Below are 22,200 nucleotides of genomic sequence, written 5' to 3' on the forward strand. Positions count from 1 at the left end.
TAGATTGCCTCTTTCACGCCACGCTCAAACCAACGCTACTCGCAATCTACAATTCGTACATCCTTGGTGTCAAAATGACCTTGGTGTCAAACATGACAGAAGCAACAACAAAACACAAATATGCGTAGGTGTGATAAATTCATGACGATATAAATGAAATATATATATATGGATTCCCTAACCTGCCTTAGCACTTAGTTCTTGAGCAAAATTGTAATCTACGGATTACATTTTGATCAAATATAATTTTATTTTGTTTTTGTTTAAATGTTTACACAGAAGTTGACGAGTGTAGCGCCGGCTCAGACAATTGTCACACTGATGCTACATGTACGGATACTGCCGAATCATTCACATGTACATGCAATGGCGGTTATTGGGGAGACGGAGTAACATGCACAGCAGGTATTATTTGTTATGGAATTTAAATCAATTAAAATTAAAAAAGGCAAAAAATATATATTAATGACATTATTGATGAGATTCATCAGGATCGTGCAAAGTCAAGTTAAATTCTCAATAATTTAACTATATTAATGACATTCAATTTAAATCTGGTCAACCAGACATACATATTTTTGACGGACGAACCGACGTTGCGACTGAAACCCTCAGTCTTCAGCTTGATTGGGATGCAAATGACCTTGAGTACCGGACACTTCCGGTATTGATGACAATAGGCGAGGAATGTCCTTTATGATTCTGTCCCAGCCGTGTGAAAGTCTGGCTCGGACGCCTCCTCCACGGTTGAGGGATGGTTGCTCAGCCCTCACCCAGATTGCCTCTTTCACGCCACGCTCAAACCAACGCAACTCGCGATCTAAAATTCGTACATCCTTGGTGTCAAAATGACCTTGGTGTTCAACATGACAGAAGCAACAACAAAACACAAATATGCGTAGGTGTGATAAATTCATGACGATATAAATGAAATATATATGTATGGATTCCCTAACATGCCTTAGCACTTTAATAGTTCTTGAGCAAAATTGTAATCTACGGATTACATTTTGATCAAATATAATTTTATTTTGCTTTTGTGTAAATGTTTACACAGAAGTTGACGAGTGTAGCGCCGGCTCAGACAACTGTCACACTGATGCTACATGTATGGATACTGCCGAATCATTCACATGTACATGCAATGGCGGTTATTGGGGAGACGGAGTAACATGCACAGCAGGTATGTTTTAAATGATGGTATTTGAATAAATGAATAAATAAAGGAAATAGGCAAAAACATATTTGTAATAGGCCTAAGTCTGACAATCTTACCGCATAAATCGCGCAAAAATATCGCGCAAATATTCCCGGGCAACAATTGAAATAAAAGACGTTGTTGACCACCTTCTGAGACACGTTCTATGTTCAGTTCAACAGAAAGATATGTACATTATATTGCTTTCCGTGCAGGTTTGGATAATCCGTGACCTTTGACTCACATCTTAAATATTTTTTACTGTCTTGTTGCGAGTTGTCATATAGTGGTTGGTTGTAAATGAACAGAAGTTTGATTTATTCTCAATGGATTTTAGATTTATTTGGGCTCATATTACAATATAAAAATAGAACAAGGTGGCTATTTATAAATACCTCAACTAGGACTTTAATACCACAGAAAGTATATCAAAATGAGATATTTTGAAGTTGTGAAAGGCGTATTTGAACATATGCCTATAAATACCTTTCACCCTCTCCCCCTCTCTGAGGCACCGTTATCTAAATTTTACTGTTTAGCGCGCATGTTATCTACATTCTATTGATTTGCGAGCAGGTTTAGATTATTTGTGACCTTTTCCCGGGGACCTCTTACCCAGCAAACACAAAAACGTTTTAAAAACGTTTTAAATAAGTTATACTTTGGCTTTTGGTTTAGGTAAAAACGTTTTAATAACATTAAAATGTCGGGTTATATAAAGGTTATGATAACGTTTTAAAACGTTTTGTATGAAAACACACTACAACAATATTTTTAAATGTTTTCAAAAAATGTTATTGTAAACTATTTTTGCAAACATTTTTGCAAAATATTGTGTCAATACTTAAAAAACATCATGTTAAAATATTTGAACCCAGGAAACACAGAAATGTTCTTAAAATGTTTTTTCAAAACCTTTTAATAACATTTAAATGTCGGGTTATATAAAGGTCATGAAAACGTTTTTAAAACGTTATTGAAAATATTTTGGGCAAACATTTTTCGCAAAATATTTTTTCAACCCCAAAATAACATTCTGTTTAGAATGTTTTGTATCAAGTTTTACACCCTTTATATAACCCGACATTTAAACGTTTTCTGTAAAACATTTTCGTTTGCTGAGCAGTAGATTATCAAAAATGTTTTTAAGGTTATGAAAACGTTTTATACTCTTAATATACCCTTTATATAACCCGACATTTAAACGTTTTTTGACAACCTTTTATAACCTTTTGCGAATGATGACGAAAACGTTTTGTGTTTGCTGGGTACTCAGAATTTAGGATAAAAGGGCTAACTGGAAGCATTTTAAAGCTGTTATGGAAATTTCACTTGAACTGAACACGAAGGAAATGAATTTGAAAATAGCATGTGACAAAACATGGTTGGGTGTCTTTATTTGAATTTCCATTGGGCTATTCCAGTTGAAATCCACACTACCCCTGTGGAAGATTTTAGAAATATCTTCCACAGGGGGCATATGTTTTTCAAATGTAATTGGTCAGAAGTAAAACTCATTTTGAAACCCATAATCCCCCTGTAGTATGGCTTTCATACAGCAGTTACTGTTCATTTTCCTATACACAATACACAGTGCTCTCACGGTCCCATTGGGGTGTGACCTCTGCAAACAGTGTATGTTAGAGCTATAGGGCATTTCCTAGTTAATGTCACTGTATGAAAAATAACCGGCCAATAGTTATTGTACTCTCTGAAATTCTAGGAAATCTCACTCACTTGTAGACCGCTTTTTTCCGATGGGCATTAAAGCTAAACCACTTGACGGATATTTTTTGTACTTGCTGTCAATCAAGAATAATGTATACATTACATGTAGGCTAAAAACGGAGTATGTGGGGCATCTGCAAATGTTCGTACCTTCCTGATATGTAAATGACAGATAACAGCAAAAACAGCTCCTATATCTGTCCATAACTTTGGTCAGTGCAGCGAAACAGGGATTTCGAGTGGGTGATTATTCATTGGCAAGTGCCATATTTGGGCATAACTGCAGTCTACCATTCAATGTGGAGGATAGACTAGACTTTATCGATTGATTTTGCTGGAATAGTTTCCTGTTAACCAGGTTTAAGTACTGCAAAGGTCGGTTCATGTTTGCTGTGCAGTATAACTGCACTATGTTCCTATATCTTCCACAACTGGGGTGAGTATTTCAAATGGAAGTTACCCAATGGCCTATTCTATTCAAAACTTATACTCCCTCTGTGTAAGACTTTTGCTAAATCTTCCACGGGGTAGTGTGGATTTTAAATGGAATAGCCCATTTCATACAGATGGCTAAACATGTTGATGTTGTTTCAATTATAATCGGTTAGCATAATTATAACACTTGCATATCAAATTAATCTCGTACGAAGGATACACACATATTTTCATGTAAATGTTTTTCTGGTATATCAAATCGTAGTTTGGTTCGGATGTCACTTAAAAAATTCAAAAGGTATCATTATACATTTATCCTTATTAGCAGAACGGAGGTAGACTTATTGAATGACCCTCATATCTAACCTACTCGGCACGAATCTGACATTAAATATTTGTGATTTAAGACTAATGTTACCCTAGTTAAATCCTGATAAAAATATTTTCTTTCAAAAATTTTTGTACAGATATTGATGAATGTACTTTAGGTACTGATAACTGCGACACAAATGCTGCTTGTACCAATACCGTTGGTTCCTTCACATGTGCATGTAATGCCGGTTATAGTGGAGATGGAATATCATGCACAGGTTAGTATATTTTGTAACTTATCACCATTCTATTTATTTCAAATAATATTGTCACCTATACGCGAATCAAACTAACTTTAGGAAATGATGCATTCCTATCGAAAGTTTCTAGAATGATTGTTCTAAGGTTTCAAACCAATTCCGTTTCAATGACAATTTTTGTGATGTGATGAATTTAGTTTTTACCTAATAAATTTACTTTAAAGAGGAGCCTCGAATAAACCCATTATTGTTATCAAAATAAAGCTAATAACATATAAACTCGCTTTCTAATACAATAAACACAATATTTTCCTGTGTTTTACCTCTAAATTAAGCAATGTAGCGTCGATAATAATTAAATGGAGTACATTGTTTTCGTAATTTCTGAAATATATAGTTCTTCAACTATTTTAGAAATTGATTCTCTTTTATGTGTTTTATTTTGATATAAAATAATGGTTATCTTTCACGATCCTTCGAAGTCCATTTTAAAAAAGTCGTATTTCATACATAATTGTACAGATAAAGATGAATGCGCTTTGTATAATAATGATTGTGACACAAATGCAGATTGTACCAATACTGATGGTTCCTTCACATGTGCATGTAAGGCTAGTTACATGGCACATGTTAGTCTATTTTGTATCATATCGCCGAATCTCCATTCTGTTTATTTCAATCACCTACGCGAATTACACAACCTTTTGGAAATAGTGCATTCCGAGAGATTTTCTACAATGATTGTTTAAACTTTTCAAAACAAATTCGATTCGCTTACAATATTTGTGATGTGGTTAATCAAAACGATACATTATGTTACCAAAATAAGCCTTCTTGAGTTTTTAGTGTATAAAGGTTCACTTTCATATATATAAAGTACGAGAAACTTTTGTCTTGACCATACTTCAAAATAAGTTTTTTTACCTAATAAGTTTACGCCAAATAATGGTTATCATTTAAGGTCCTTTTAACGAACTGTACAATTTTTGTCCAGATATTGATGAATGTGCTTTGGATCCTAATACCTGTGACACAAATGCTGATTGTACCAATACTGTTGGTTCATTCACATGAGCACCTGTCCCGTCCACAAGCAAAAACTAGCCTGGCCGCCTTATTCCGGACACGTTCGTACGGCCTTTTTCAGCGTCGAAGCGAAACTTTCATTTCCAATTCAACAGACTGATGACGTCATTATATGAGCGAAAGTAGTTATTTTGTATCGCGGCCCATTTAAAGACGTTGCTATGTGTATACACTGTCACAGAACGGGGATAAAGATGTAGGCTTAAAACTCACTAAAAACACCTTGAAAATCGACAAGTGTCAAGCTCCAATCAATGAATCACTGTTTATGTCAACAGCTCAATAAATTTTGGAAGGCAAAAACACGCAACAAATATGTATCTGAACAAGAACCGCAGTCAATCGACAAACCTAGTTGCCTAGCAACTAAATCCTGCTATTGTTATACTCGTAGAAAACACATTTCACTGTCTCAAACCTTGTGTCGAAGCAGTAAATTACAGCATGTTATATGCTAGCTGCTCATGTTGCCAATATACGAATGTAAAATTTCCGTGATCTAAAAATGGCAGACAATTTGAACTTGGCCCGATTATATCTGAGACGAAAATACCTAAAAACCTGATAGGTATTTTCGTCTCAGCTAAATACATGGCAATGAAAAACGCGGCGCAGACCATATTAATAAGATCACAAAATGACTCGATTTCAAGTGAAGCGAGAATTAATTTTGAAACATCGCGACACGAGATTTTAGCCACAAACTGACCGACTACTGCTTTGATTACACTCTCACAACGTTGGCTGGCCGTACGTATTCATATCATGACATCACGGTAGTTTCAAGGACAAATCCGTCTCGTTCGAAGACGCTCACTAGAGCTTACAGTTGGTTTTTGCGGAATATCAATTTTAAACAACTTATGTTGTCCAAAAAGCAGTATTAAATTTTCGTTGTCCTCATAATATTAGTTTTCAAATGATATGATCTTCTTGTCCGAGCAATATGTATGCCCTTTAAAAATTAACATTTTGATAATCCGATTTTCTGTAAAACTATCTACGGACATGTTTGTACAGATATTGATGAATGCGATTTGGATACTGATGACTGTCACACAGATGCTGACTGTACCAATACCGTTGGTTCCTTCACATGTGAATGTATGGCTGGTTACAATGGAGATGGAAAAACTTGTACAGGTTGGTCTATTTCGTACCACATCGCCATTCTAATAATAATAATTAATAGTCACCTGTATGCAAATCACAGATTTTTAGAAATGATGAATTCCTATTGACATTTACTACTATCATCGTTATAAGCTTTCAAAACCATTTAGTTTCAGTGACAAAATTTGTAACGTGATCACTCAAAAATGATACATTATGGTACCAAGTGTAGCCAGTGTTTTGAAGCCCTCTTTTGACCATACCACAAAATCTGCTTACTTAATATAATTACTTCTAAGGTCAAAGGTGACCCTTGAAAGAACCCTGTTGTTTAATCAAAATAAACCTAATAAAATGTAAGCTCAATTTCAAAAACACAAATACCAATTTGCCTGTATTGTACCCCTCAAACCAACAATGTAGCGATGGAAAGGGTTAAATTTAGTACATTATTTTCGATGTAGTTTTCCTTCTGAAATGTTTAGTTCTTCAACTGTTTTAGAAACTGCTTCTATTTTATGTGCTTTTATTTTGATACAAAATAATGGTTATCTTTCAAGGGTTCCTTTAAAACAATATCTTCTTTCGTAATTTTTTGCACAGACATTGATGAATGTATTTTGGTTACTGATAATAACTGTGACACTAATGCTGCTTGTACCAATACCGGTGGCTCCTTTACATGTGCATGTGTCGCTGGTTACACTGGAGATGGAGTTACATGCGCAGGTTAGTCTATTTTGTACCATATCGCCATTCCGTTTATGTCAAATAACTGACGCGAATCACACTAGCTTACTTTTGGAAATGGAGCATTCGTAGCAAAATTTTCTACAATGATTGTTTTAAGTTTCCAAAATCATTTCGCCAATATTTGTGATGTTGTCAGTCAAAATTGCTACATAATAATGCTATGCAATGCCAATGTATTAATCTTTATTGAGTTTTAATCGATATCGATATCGATATCGCAATTTTTGACGTCGCCATTGGATTAACACATAATCATGAAATCTTCACAAATTCTAAATTTGTTATGTGGTTTCAAAGCAAAATTATCTTACTCTAAAACCGTTGGGGTACGACAATGTACCACACTGTATTTTGAATGGGGCTGTCAGCCTTGTATTTTCGCCAGCCTCGAACATCACGTGTCGCGTGACCTGTGCCGCCTGAATTTCCCTCATTATTCAGGCCCTGCCCTCTATCGGGGGTTAATTTATAATTTAAGCTTGTTTTCTATTGTTTTTGGAGCAACATTGTTTCTTTATAAGCCTGCGGCGCAACCTTTAACAATATTGTCGTAGCAATATTGTCTTTTGATTTTTTGGTTTTTACATGATTGTTTTGAATTCTTAAAAAAGGTTTGGTACTCACAGCATAATTAACCGACCGGCCCTAAATCCTGAAAAAAATCAGGGTCGCATTTTTTTTTAATGATGATTTTTACAGATTTGTTCAAAAAATCAATGTTTTTCACTTAAAATTAATATTTTATTGAAAGACTAGTCTTAAATTGATTATTTAACATGTCTAACAAGTATCCAGAAGTTAAAACTGACAAATGTCCCCTGATTGAAGAAGCATTATTTAATATTTGAAAGGATTTTTAAAAACTAAGGTTTAAAAAAAAAGAAATCCGACCGACCGACCCAACTTTCCCATTTTTCCCACTTGAGGGCAACACAACAATATTTTTTTGGCCTTATAGAGTAAACAGGCAAAATATATACAAAGGAAAAGAGCATAATGATATAAAAATGATAAATGCTGGAACACTAGTAAAGCAAACAAAATATGATTAACGGCGCGGCAAGTAGATGGTTAAAGCAATATTGCACAGCAAACGGGTGGACAGGGTTGACGAAGTCCATGGGCTCCGAGGGTTCAGCCCAGGAGTCCCAAACAAAATCAGGGAAAAAGAAATTAGGCTATTAATTAAACTGGATGTAAAAAGGGTCACGCACTGCTCCTTGTCCTTTGGTCTCGTACCCGCAGACGTGGTGAAGCGGAAGAACCGCCAACACTGATATTATATATATATCTTATTTCATACAATTATGTACAGATATTAATGAATGTACTTTGGATACTGATAACTGTCACACAAATGCTGTTTGTACCAACACCGTTGGTTCCTTCTCATGTCAGTGTAATGCTGGTTACAGTGGAGATGGAGTAACATGCACAGGTTAGTATATTTTGTAATCGTCATTCTATTAATTACAATTAATTGTCACCTCTGTATCAAACTACCTTTTGGTAATGATGCATTTCTATCGAAAGTTTCTACTATGGCTGTTTTCAATATTCAAAACAATTTCGTTTCAATGGCAATATGTGTGATGTGATGAATCAAAAATTATACATAATGTTACATTGTTACCAATCAGAGCCGATGTATTCAAACCTGCTTGAGTTTTAATTATATCATGGTTCCATTTCAAAATACAGGGAGCATTTTAAGTTATGTTTTGAGCATACCTTAAAAATCTGTTTTTACCTAATAAATTTACTTTTTAAGAGGACCCTTGAAAGAAACGCATTGTTTGTATTCACGCGGCATTTGCGGTCAAATACTGAAATATATTACATAACATCCCGGGCATAACACAAATATAGAGAAGTGTGTGTCGCTCGCTTTTTTTTTGTTAGTTAAACTTCGCGTTGTACGGTAATTGTATATTTTAAATTTTACATTACAAACCACTGTGATTACAAACATTGTTATTATAGTATTTTGCGCAAACACTTTTGCAAAATATTTTGTCAACTGTTGAATATCATTAGAATGTTTTCAAAAATGGTTTATGAATGTCATTAAAACATTTATATACCCTTTATATAACCCGACATTTTCTGTAAAACGTTGTGTGTTTGCTGGGTTATGTGTTTTTAAGCAAAGCGAGTATCTCAAAGCGCAGTACATTACATTCCACATTGCGCCTTGGATTGGATTTAATTACTATTATTATTATTATTTTATTATTAAAAACATTGTGTAAACTAAAATAACTAACTTTGGTAAATAAACTAGCAGGATTAGATAATAAAAAGAACAAAAAAGAGATTTAAAATGTAACATTAAACATGTTAAACTTATGTTCCATATTTAATTTTACATAAAATATTTATTATTCTACATAGTTATTCGTACATAACTTTTTCTTACTTATTGTTTTCTCTGTGTACATCTGCAACCGCACCTGGTGCAGGACCTGGGTCAGGAACCGAATCAGTGAGTACAATCGTAAAGTCTATCAAATACTGTAAAATGTATAACATTTGGGTATTTTTTGAAGAATAATAATAAAATATTGTCCAAATGAAAGGGTTAAGTCACATTTTACAAACAATAAAGGTAAAAGGTATTATTATTATTATTATTATTATTATTATTATTATTATTATTATTATTATTATTATTATTATTATTATTAGCAGAAGACATTATTCGTATTCAGAATGCAATTCGATTTGTCTGATATGCTCTCAGGCCCCACAAAAATACTGTGTAAAGGTGGGTGAATGACCCCTTAACATTATGGCTAAAAAACGTTAACTGTTCTGACCTTTGGCCTGTAATGTATCTCTGCACCATTTAAATCCATAATCCGCCCAATTTGGACTATAAATGCGTATGGGATTATATTGGCGTAGGTGTATCATGATAAATGTGTAACAAAGTTATTACTGCCATCTACTCGATAGTTTGATCAGCTCCTAATCGGCAGATATTGTTGGGCTTTTACCACTACGCCGAAATGTAGACCCACGTTAAGGCATAGTGCAGTTATACTGCACAACAAACATGATTCGACCTTTGCAGTACTTAAACCTGGTCAACAGGAAACTATTCCAGCAAAATCAATCGATAAAGTATAGTTTAAGCAAAGTCATTGTTCATTGAATTTACAACCATATGACAAAACAGACGAAACTAGTAACTTTTCGCACAAGATTTGCAATTTAAAGAGAATTGGTCATTGCTCATTGAAATGAAGCTAGTATATGGACAATATAAGTGTGCTCTTTCATTTAATGACATAAAACCTGAAAAATATTGTAAGGATCACTTCAGGTTTTGACTTTTAAAACCTACATTTTGGTCAAAAATTGTGCTTGAATAGGACGTTTTCAACAGATTTACCACTGACATTCGCCTTGCTATAAACATTGAACTGCGTTATCTGTTAAAGGAGTATTTCGTGATCCTAGCATTCTCTTTTTATGACATTTTTCAGTACATATCCACGAAAAAGCATATTCCCAAAATTTCAGTTGATTCCGATTTTGCGTTTGCGAGTTATGCATGATTATGTGTATTACACTGCTCCATAGACAACGGTACGTTGGAATTTCATTCTGGTGCACCAGAACGAAATTCAAATTTCGCGATATCTTTGCTAAACGAATTAATTTTTGCAAGAAATATTTTGTACATAAACATTATGTAGCCAGAAATGCCCTTTTAACGTAATGAAAAAAAATGTTTTTAGAGGGAAGTGTTAGCTTTCGTTCGATATTTTTAAAAATCTGATTGGATGAAGGTAACACTTGAGGTTTTGACAAAAACCAATCAAAGAGGCCTATTTTCCCCTAGTCACCAGCTAGAAGCTCACACAGCCTTATAATGCTTAGTCTGTGTTACAGACTGGAAAACTGATAAATACCCGCCAGCAACCAACCTGTGTAGGAGTATAGCATGGTAAAATTAAGTTTCGTCGTCGTCGCCGCCGCCTTCTTCTTCTTCTTCTTCTTCTTCTTCTTAATCTTCTTCTTCTTCTTCTTCTTCTTCTTCTTCTTCTTCTTCTTCTTCTTCTTCTTCTTCTTCTTCTTCTTCTTCTTCTTCTTCTTCTTCTTCTTCTTCTTCTTCTTCTTCTTCTTCTTCTTCTTCTTCTTCTTCTTCTTCTTCTTCTTCTTCTTCTTCTTCTTCTAGCATTCTCTTTTTATGACATTTTTCAGTACATATCCACGAAAAAAGCATATTCCCAAAATTTCAGTTGCTCCATAGACAATACGGTACGTTGTAATTTCATTCTGGTGCACCAGAACGAAATTCAAATTTCGCGATATCTTTGCTAAACGAATTAATCTGCAAGAAATATTTTGTACATAAACATTATGTAGCCAGAGTATTCCAGTGATATAAAAATCTCAACTTTTTTGAGAAAAGTGGGGGCATGAGGCTGTGGATCACGAAATGCCCTTTTAACGTAATGAAAAAAATGTTTTTAGAGGGAAGTGTTAGCTTTCGTTCGATATTTTAAAAAATCTGATTGGATGAAGGTAACATTTGAGGTTTTAACAAAAACCAATCAAAGAGGCCTATTTTCCACTAGTCACCAGCTAGAAGCTCACACAGCCTTATAATGCTTAGTCTGTGTTACAGACTGGAAAACTGATCAATACCCGCCAGCAACCAACCTGTGTAGGAGTATAGCATGATAAAATTAAGTTTCGTCGTCGTCTTCTTCTTCTTCTTCTTCTTCTTCTTCTTCTTCTACATCAACTGTCCATAACATTGCAAGAACTCTATGTTATCTTCAAGAAGAAGAATGCTGGCTAAGTATTAATTAGTTTAAAGAATAATTATACTTGATTATTTTTGTATGTGCATTTGTTGTCATGTATTGTAGCAATCATATTTAGCTTTCAATTAAAGCCTTAGATTTTGTTAGCTTAATCAAACTGTGTATTTGTGTTGTGCATTCGTATGAGTTCGGGAAAAAAGTGATTTTGGCCTTGAGTCAAGTACGACTCGTAACAGTAGAGACAATTCACTACTTGCTTGGAAGCTCTTGGACGAAATTGTGCTCAGGTATATCGAGGTGGAAACTGCATAGATGCAATTATAAGATAATCGTTTTGTAGCCAAACCTTTCCATATGCACCTGCTTGAGACCACCAGTTTTGTGAGCTCGACTCACAGCATCAAATCAGATTGTCTCTTCCAAAATGGATTCTATGTGTGAGACACGACTGGACAGTTTTGGATGGCGACAATCAAGTGATCCAGTGTGAAGACATGCCCTTTTGTTCCACTCTCTTTTTCCCTCACCAAGGAAGACTTAACTGACTTGTTGCCTATCGTATTACCGCTATTGTCAATTCGTCTCTTCAGACTGGTACTTTTCCTGACTGTCTTAAGCAGGCGCTTGTTGTGACCTTTGCCGATAAAGCCCCGCATTAGTGTGGATGATATAAATAACTTTCGTTCGGTTTCGAACCTTCCCTTGATGGGCAAGATCATTGAACATTCAATTTCAGACCTACTTGAGAGATAACAATTAACCGTGAATCAGTCGGCTTATCGACACTACCAGAGTGTTGAAACAGAACTAGTCACATTGAACAAAAGGCTGATGGTCATGAAGAAAGCTGTGTTGATGCTGTTTGGTAGGATCATGAGCTATCATGACAGCTCACTTGCTTCCTACATTGACAACAGGTAGCATGACTTCCTATATATAAACACAACTAGCTTCGTTTAACAGCTGACCCCCTTTTGTAACAAAACCGGAAGTGGGTCAAAATATCATCGATGCTTTAAAAGAGCATAGGAGAAACGTAATCGCCATTTCACCCCTCCCCAACGAAACTAGTTTCGTTTGTAGGACGTTATCGATCTTTTGGTTTGTTCCTTACTAATTTTTTATGGCAAAATAAAATTATCTTTGTTACAGACTGTATAAGGACATGATATAGCACAATATTAATATGTTACAGTATATTCTTAAACGCTTGAGAACGTCCTGCAATCTTATTGGTTCTTACCCGTGTGATATGACACAATATGACACGGGTCAGAGCGTGTGCGTCGACGCACGCTCTGATTGAACCAATCGGAGGCGCACTGCAACAACGGGACTGATTTTAAGCCCTAGGTAATTCCTTGTAAAATGTAGAATTTAATTTGATTAAAATTTGTAATACTTATGATATTTTTATTTGAATTGAAGTGTTTAAGAATGAGAATAAAGGTATTGTTTATAACCGCTGTCGTGCATCTATCGTCTCATATAACACGGGCGACATCATTATTTTTGGCGTAATACAACTCGGCTCCGCCTCGTTGTTTTACTTAAAATAATGATCTCGCCCGTGTTATATGCGACGATAGATGCACTCCAGCGGCTAAAAACAATACCTTTATTCTCTAAATATAGTACCAGACAGAAAGGAATCATTAAATTATTGGAAATATCTCGTCTTTTTTGACCGTATCTTGGGTCATATGTTATTTATGCAGACTATCAAAATGATTTAGTTAGTACCTACTTCTGAACCAGCAGTTAGCGAATTATTTTATGCTGTGAATATTTTCATTCAAATGACAATAACTCCAAAATGCGATACTTTTTCCCGGAATTTTTTAATTTGTATTTTTGAACAGTCATCAAGCTAGGATAACATGTATGATATAGAATGTTAATATCGTAGTACATAATAATATTATTGTAATGTGTTTTCATCATTTTCATTACAGCGGAACTGTTTTGAATGCTCTGGAAGTGAGGCTTGTCTAGAAACGCAGGACCGGAATAATACCGCCCACAAATATAAACTGTGCAATCCAGGAGAAAAGTGTCAGGTACCATGCACCTTAATCTATCGGGTTTTAATATAGCTAATTGCAATGGGTTCCATTGTACCCGTGATTTGAATTGCCTGCGATTGCCGAAAAAATACTTTATACTGTATTGTGAAAATATAATGTTGCGCTAACCCGGGGATCATCATCTTCATCATTATTATTATAATTATCATAATCACCATTACAATCGTAACATCATCATTTATAGCCACCACCATCATCATCATTTGACATTATTCATTTCAGATTAAAGTTCACACGATCAAAACAGTTGCCCACGACATCATTCGAGGCTGTACCACCATGGATTGCCAAGCAGACACACCAGATTGCCTATTTACAAAAGTCGGTGGCAGGTGGCTCAATTATTGCACTGCATGTTGTCTGAACGATTTTTGTAATGACCACAACAAAGAGGACATAGAGGCCCTCATTGAGGACTACGTACAGGGCAACGGAGCTGATAGAGTGAAGGGTGTATCACCAATGACAGTTTTCGTTTTAGTACACATTACGTTACACAGTGCCTTAAATAATGTGTAATATTTACCACCGGCATATCAGTCCAATCGATGCATGGTTATCACTCATTTAGCCAAACAGTGCCTGTGACATGCCCACAGAATTAGAGAAGGAGAACCCATGGGAAGAACCGATTTTTAGACGTGACCGCCATCATATCAACGGAGCAAAAAATGGGGGTATTCAGTTTCACTTGGAATGCACTCGAGGCAATCGTTGTCATGCAAGCGCGACGTGGATGATGGGCGCATTTGAGAGACACACTGATGCGAACTGCACGCGATACCAAGACACTTCCGATATAAACAAAATTGGCAAGGACCCGAATACCAGGCCCTTGCAACTCCTATACTAGCACAATACCAAGGGGGTGACACTAAATTCACGGTTGTTCTATCAAGCACGCAAACGAATGACAAATCCCGTTGGTTTGCTATCTAGAAAATGAGGCCAGTTATCGATCCGTTACGAACCATTATGAATAATTCATATTCGACCCCATGATCAAGTTGGCGAATACTGACGCCGTTAGTTTTACGAACTTTGTCTGTTCAATGAGAGTATAGCACGCCCCCAATACATCTGGGCACAAAACACTCGAAAACGATCCGATTTAATGAAATGGCGGACAGGCATTTCCCATCAGGCATCGTGATATGTTTTTCAAAGAAAGTCTACTAAATTAATTTGGAAATGACTGTTTGCAATAGTAGTGTCGAAATAAGGACTTGCTGTCAGTAATGCGAAGAAAATGCGTGACAGGTGTAAGGTATGAAATACATGTAGAATTTGAAGTATAGAAAATATTTGACATCACATCTGACCTTCCATTTTGGCGCCATTTTGAATGTGTGTTTCTATTCGTTTCCTTGCATGATAATAATTATCAATCTGCAATTATCAGACATATTGGTACTTGGCTTCCGGAGTGAATAATTATTTTTAAATGTATGTAAAGAATTTCACATCATATAGTGCCATTTCAGCTATGCATACACAACACCAAAATGAACCAACTTCTGATTGGTCACAGTCTGCGTATTCCGGAAATCGAATAAATTAATGTCCTTGAACATTTTAAGATCCATTGTTGCTTTGACATAGCTGGATGACACTGTGTACACTCAATTATAAACGCATCCCAAAAAGAAAGTATCCAGTTTGATTTTGGTCCATAAATCAAAGATGGGGTCTTAAATCAAGACCTACCAAAAGTATGGTACAGATGAATTTATTTCGCACAGTTTGATACCTCATTTGTCCAAATCGATGCAGAATTGATGACACAGTGACCTTTTAAATGCAATCACCTCAATTTTAAAAGTTGCAGTAATCCCTATTGATGTGGTTTTCCTGCTTCTCAAGATTCTTCATAAAGGTACACAATAACAGAGACGGTATAACTTAAGACTGTTTGACTTCACTTCATGTGTTTTAATCAATACAGATGCTCTTTTACTCCTTCCTCAATGTTTTACTCTTCACAGTCAATATCTGGTATGTCCTCCTGCTGCATCAATGACTGCCAAACAGACATCTGCGACGCATGCTTTTAGCGAGACGCTTGATGCGCCCTGGCCTTGATCTATCGCTGCCCATATTGAGCATGTTGAGTAGCAGGACCAAATCAATAGAAAGTTACTGCAACTTTTAAAATTGAGGCGATTGTATTCAAAAGATCATTGTGTCATCAATTCTGCATCGATTTAGACAAATGAGGTATCAAACTGTGCGGCATAAATTTATCAGTACCATACTTTTGGTAGGTCTTGATTTAAGACCCCATCTTTGACTTATGGACCAAAATCAAACTGGATACTTTCTTTTTGGGATGCGTTTATATCATTGTGAATTAACATGTCTTTTAAGGCCTGTAGCTGTTAATGTGACACTCTCCGTCGAGTTTTTCGATAAATTCATTAATTTCTCAAAAAGTAAAAATAGCAGTTTAACAAATAATAGTTCAAATGAAAGCCATTATTGGGGGCATAATTATCGTATCATTGAAATAGGTCTGACACCAATTAAAACATGTGTTTTGATGTCCCAAGTTCATAGTAAAATATGCTCACGCTCTTTTTTACAGATGGCCTGGAATTTCATATTTCGGTTGCAGCGATTGCCCAAAAATAGGTGGTATGCTTATGAAAAGCGTTTCCGCTTGGAATGTAGATAGTTATTGTTGCTATTACTGTTCGCGATTTTAATTTATGCATTCTTTAGCCGACAATTTTCAATGCAATTTACACACTCAAAATGTCGCTCGCGTAAATACTGATATTTTAAACAGTATCCGTTTTTAAACGAAACTACTGTCCACATTAGTTCCCAAGACTTTGATGAAAACATAGATACCAAATCAGACTGCATGTGACGAACAGATTTTAAACTAGAATTGAAAGAACCAGCGTATGCCCTGAATTTAGACGATTTGAACTATTTACTTACATTTAACCCGATGTTTGGCCAGAGAATGTTGTATTATATTCCAAAGATGGCGACAGCTACAGACTCACTTTAAACTAGTAAAAAGGACACGTTTCTGCTCAGATGTTTCAGAGTTTGAGACCATATATTCACGATTTTCCTATTACAATTCAAACCTAGACAAATTTGGCTGGTTTGCGATATGCGATTTTTCATCCTGATGTGGTAGTGATGTCAGTACAGTGAGCATTTAATTGGGCACAGCCAAATAATTACTAGCGTTCGGCCAAAGCGCTGGTGTACACATGCACACGCTTAATACGCCACATAGATGCGCGAGCGAAACAGCTGCTTCAACGCGTTGACGTTGACTGCCACATCAGGGTGAAAATGGTAGGCCTACATGTATGACTATAAAACCTCAAACACGCCCCTCGATAAAGGTTGGCAAATGAAGGAGGCGGCAGTTTAGCGAATATGCGAGTGCAAGCGCCGCCCTAACCGTGGAAGGTTTCCGCATACCGAATATAGGTTTATATCATGGCCTCTAGGCCTCATGGTTTATTTTTCGAAAAGAAAGCATAATCAATTGAGAAGGGAATGGATATTGCCATAATAATATCAAAGTTAATACTTGTCGTCCATAACAAGAAGGAATGCATCACGATTGTATAATATCCAGCTTTGGTATTTCATTTGATTACACTAAACATATGAAGCTTTATCTTTACTAGATTTATGCACTGAACATTTGCAGACCAGGCCTTCTACATGTAGTGAGCACCACATTAGATTGTGTTTACAAGAAATATTTATAAAATAAATAAATAACATGAATCCATATAAGATTTATATAGTGCACCAGAGGATACAAAGCGCTGTAATTTCGCTGCTACTAGTGAATTATCAGAATCAGATATCATCAACTATGCTGCCGATTGTAGCCGATTAGATTGTAACATCCACTTATTATCTCAGCAGTTCCCCAAAGTCCATTGGATGAAGAAAGATGTGAGCGGTATGAATTAATAAGTGTCGCCTCCTAGAAATATCTTAGATCACCAGCTTGGATGATAAAATATTATCTAGAAACAGGCATCTGTTTTTCAAGGTCTCCCTTTCATCTATTGACCTTAAAGAAAGGATTAAAATTATTGAATAGAGTCCATGACCTGACGCAACGCATTATTAATGAGTGGCTATTAGGGACAGTCATGATGTTATGGTTGAGCGAGCAACGTATGACCACTACACAGGTCAATGGCCTGATTGCGATCTGGCGGGGTTTTTAAAAGCACAGTCCCTGAACTACGGTGTACCATGAGGGACATGCAAACTTAAAATTATTTTTTCACAAACTCAAATATTTTTTTGCAAACTGAAATGATTTTCTACAAACTCAAATATTTTTTTTACAAACTTGAAATATTTTTTTGCAAACTTTCGACTTTCACGAGAGAGCAAGACTCCCAGCGAGACTCAGGCTATCGAGATTGAGTCTATGCGCGATGCGATATGATTTTTTTTAAAAGAAGGGTCTTAGACCGCTCGGCCACACGACTTGTTGGTATCCATCTTGATTTTTTTACATATAATCGCAACCTCAACATAGGCTTACCACGTGGCAAGCAAAGGCAGAAAACATACCATATTTTGGAATTTTATTTGCTTAAAAACATTAATGTGTATTAATAGCGCCCAATTGTTGTTAAGGAGGCTGTGTACTCTCAGACATGCATGTAGTAAAAGTGCAATAACTTTGTAATTATTCGCACAAGACATATAAAAGTATACATTTGTATGAAGGCAAGACATCAATAAATCTTAATATAAATACAGATTTGGGGTAAAAACAACAATTCTGAAGAAAATCACAAAAAGTGAGTTTTTGGCAATATTTGTTAGGTACATCATAACAAAAAACACTCTTTCCAAAATATTTTATTTTGTTTATAGCTCAACTTGAGGCTCCATTCCAAAAGCGGTTTTTTAATTTTTTTTATATCAATTGGCCTTATATTTTGAGATATTGACCATATAAGACATCAAATTGAACTTTTTAAATTCACAAACGCCTATTTGCACAAAATGATGCCTAAAATCGGAAATAGACCAAAATATAAAAAATGAGAAAACCGTTTCTTGAGTCAATCGTGCTTTTACGATGATCATATTGGCTTACCTATAGATGCTGTATTTATTGAGTTATCGTGTACCTAAATCGTCATTTTACCGAGAAAATGAACATTGAAATAATGGCCGTTGAAGTTTAAAGTGGTCACATTTTGCACTTTCATCGAATTTCACAGGGAATAGGGCAGTTTTCGTTTTTGTACCTTATATTACGTGAACATCGGGTAAATCCACAGCCCCTTGAGAAGTTTGAGCGAAATCCATTCATAACTTGATATTTAAATCGGGGAAAGAACTTGAAAAAACCCACATTTTATCAGCTAAAACGGAGCCATTTGACCACTAGGTTTTTGTGAAATCAGTGCTTCCGTGGTGTTTCCATAAGATGCGCCGCGCATGCAGATAAGCGTCGCGTATGCGTAGCGTATTTGTGCGTTAACAAATTGCGCGATACGCAACGCGATGCGTTGTTGCGAGCGTGTACCCTGCTGGTTCAACAAAGATTTTCTTTCCTTTTCAATTTCAAACACGAGTGGAATAGTGAAATAAAATCCTTAAAATATTGCAGTTGGAGTTTACAAATCTGGATTTTCATTCCTTTTATTTATAAAAAAACATAACAAAGTGCAAACATAAAAAACAACTCAATTTTGCGAAAGAAACAATGTCTAGAGTACACAGCCGCGTTAAGAGGCGCACCATTTGATTTCAAGGGGCATGGGAGTTTTGGAAAAAAACTTCGCCCACTAGTGAGACGAAAAACAACTTCGCCCACTAGTGAGATGGAAATTTTTGTTGCCTCACTGGTGAGTAAAACAAATTTCTCCCACCCAACTTTGTATAAAGGTATACATTATAATTGAAAAATAAATAAATAAATAAAAAAAGGCGGTGAAAATAAATCCTCCCTTTGGAGGCGATAAAAAAACAAAAAAAATTCTGCCTGACCCAATCACCCATGCACCCCTGAGAATCTAATGGTGCGTCCCCTGCGTGATCTAAATACAGAAATCCGACAATAAATGGGCCTCTACATGCACAATAAATTATATTAAAGTTATATTAAAGCAACAACAAAAATTAAAGTTTGTAATAATTATTCGAGTTTGTAAAAATCATTTGAGTTTGTAAAAAATTATCAAAGTTTGCAAAAATTATTTTAAGTTAGCATGTTCCTCATGGTACACCGTACTGAACATAACATATCCGTGGGCATATGACCGAAATTGCCTAGCAATTGACGTCTCATGTCAACGCAGTCTATAGTGTGATTAGAACATTATTGTCTGGTGATCATTATAGTATGATCAGTACGAAAAATCCAGATTTTCAAAAATTAAAAGAACCACTTTTTAGCGGGAATTTTCGTAAGTTACACAGCTGAAGTTATGAAAGGGTTGAAAGACTACAATATTATGGCATAAACAAGAATATGTTCGATTGGTCTTTATTCCTATAGGCTGAACCCTTAAATGCAGACGAACCGTGTTTGCTTCTAATGTATTCGATAAAATTCCATATTATTGGGATAGGATTCTATGATGCAGCCGGGTGCAGCCACGCGTTGCCACCAACTGGCTTTAGCTGTAGTTTAAGTCGCTGGAGCTCCGCACTTCAGACGATAAAAAGGCATGTAAATCTCAAAGTGTATACACTTGATACATTTAATATTTGGCCTTTCTTTTTATAACGAAACGGTATACGAAATATACCAGCTTATAGTTAATAAAGAACGGTTATTATACGTATTCACTTATCAATTTGGCATGGATGCAGGCCCCGTCTGCATAACATGACTACCGCCCGCAATACGCCAGGGCACACATTTGAATAACAATACGCTATTTACATATCAATGCGCCTCATGCTAATGAGTTGAGCCCTCTCAGGGAATTGCTCTATGACAATACTGACACTGTAGCTGCGTAAACGTGCCTGTGCAAAAAAGAAGTGCCGTTATTACACAGGGCTAATCCCTGATTTGAAGCAGAAAAGGGATGCTGCCACGAAGAGGAGCCTACGTACGCATTAGTAGTGATCACGCGTATTACTATAAAGACTTACTTGAAAATGACTTTACCTTTACCCCTTACCTCGTGAATAATTAATAGCAGAAAAACGATACCGCCATAACAATAATAGCCTAAATCATTTATTTATTTATTCGAACATACACTTTTTTAACAGCGGTACACCCCTACTCGGCGGTGCGTAAAAAAGAACCCCCCCCCCCCCAGAAAACAAACAATTAAAACAGCGTAATAATATCAAGACTTAATTAGTCGAAGGTATGACGTCACTGTCCTCAGATTGTACATGCCAGTTTCTTATCCACGCACTAAAGTGCGTATTGAATGAATCTTTGCGAATACCACCAATTTTCTCCCCATAGCTAACGACGCTATTGTACATGGCGGTAAAGGGAGTCCGGATTCTCCTTCTCTAATTCTGTAGACGTATCCCCGGTAATGTGACACTGTCAACATTTTTATAGTCTATGACATGGTCGATTTTTGATAAACAAAAATATGTTATTAATCATGATGAACGAATTCAGTTGAACTCGAAGTAAAGTATTCAATAAATGGTCATAAAAAAGTTTATATAATTAGTGACAATAAAAGTATACGTATGTTATTATCTAGGCATAATTATATCAGAGCTCACCTACTGAACATTTGAAAATTTGAATATTGATCGCGAATCCCCGAGTATAAAATCGAAATGTATTTGGAATTTATTTTCAGCAGCACTTTGCCAGCGAACTTTGGCCCTAACACACACTGTCAATCACGCTATCTATTTGTTAACAATCCAATTTAGCCGGCAGGCAAGCATCAGATATGGAAATACCAGATGCACCTTCACATTCAAATTCTCAGTGGTACATCTTTACCCAAACCAAATTTAAGTACCCCACTCTTCCTAGACTATGCCATAGTCGATTTTTGATAAATAAAAATACGTTATTAATCATGATGAACGCATTCAGTTGAACTCGAAATTATACTGATATTTATTACATCAAAATACTAGTATAAAATGGTTATGAAAAAGTTTATATAATTATATTTGTGACAGTAAAAGTAAAGTATACATAGGCTTATATTATTGAATGCAACATATCATAATGGCATAACTATAATGGCACTTCAATACTGAACAATTCTAATTTTAGAATCTGCCAGTTTATTACGAGTTAAAAATCTTGGGAAGCTAACATACAGAGGGAGTACGGTGACTGAAAAGATGATCAGTTGTGAAAATCTATCAATTGTGCACAAAATCGGAGTTTTAAGCTTAAATGCAATATCCAGAGTATGCACAATCATGACAACGGGCAAGTGGACTACGGAGTAGTCTACACTTTTCCTTAATGCAGCTGTGTA

General features: G+C 35.7%; 1 protein-coding gene across 1 annotated transcript in view; it reads left to right on the forward strand.

Annotated features, from left to right (window-relative positions):
* The window catches only part of LOC140138301 (uncharacterized), a 109,482-nt gene extending 94,268 nt beyond the window's left edge, over positions 1 to 15,214 (forward strand). The window contains exons 26-31 of the mRNA XM_072160214.1: positions 6,040 to 6,162; positions 6,736 to 6,861; positions 8,201 to 8,323; positions 9,348 to 9,370; positions 13,622 to 13,726; positions 13,976 to 15,214. Coding sequence (XP_072016315.1) covers positions 6,040 to 6,162; positions 6,736 to 6,861; positions 8,201 to 8,323; positions 9,348 to 9,370; positions 13,622 to 13,726; positions 13,976 to 14,272 — 797 coding nt within the window. The 3' untranslated portion in view covers positions 14,273 to 15,214. The remainder of the gene's footprint in view (positions 1 to 6,039; positions 6,163 to 6,735; positions 6,862 to 8,200; positions 8,324 to 9,347; positions 9,371 to 13,621; positions 13,727 to 13,975) is intronic.
* Positions 15,215 to 22,200: the final 6,986 nt, after the last annotated feature.

The sequence above is a fragment of the Amphiura filiformis genome, chromosome 2 (genome assembly GCF_039555335.1).
Source record: "Amphiura filiformis chromosome 2, Afil_fr2py, whole genome shotgun sequence".
In the NCBI taxonomy this organism is placed as follows: domain Eukaryota; kingdom Metazoa; phylum Echinodermata; class Ophiuroidea; order Amphilepidida; family Amphiuridae; genus Amphiura; species Amphiura filiformis.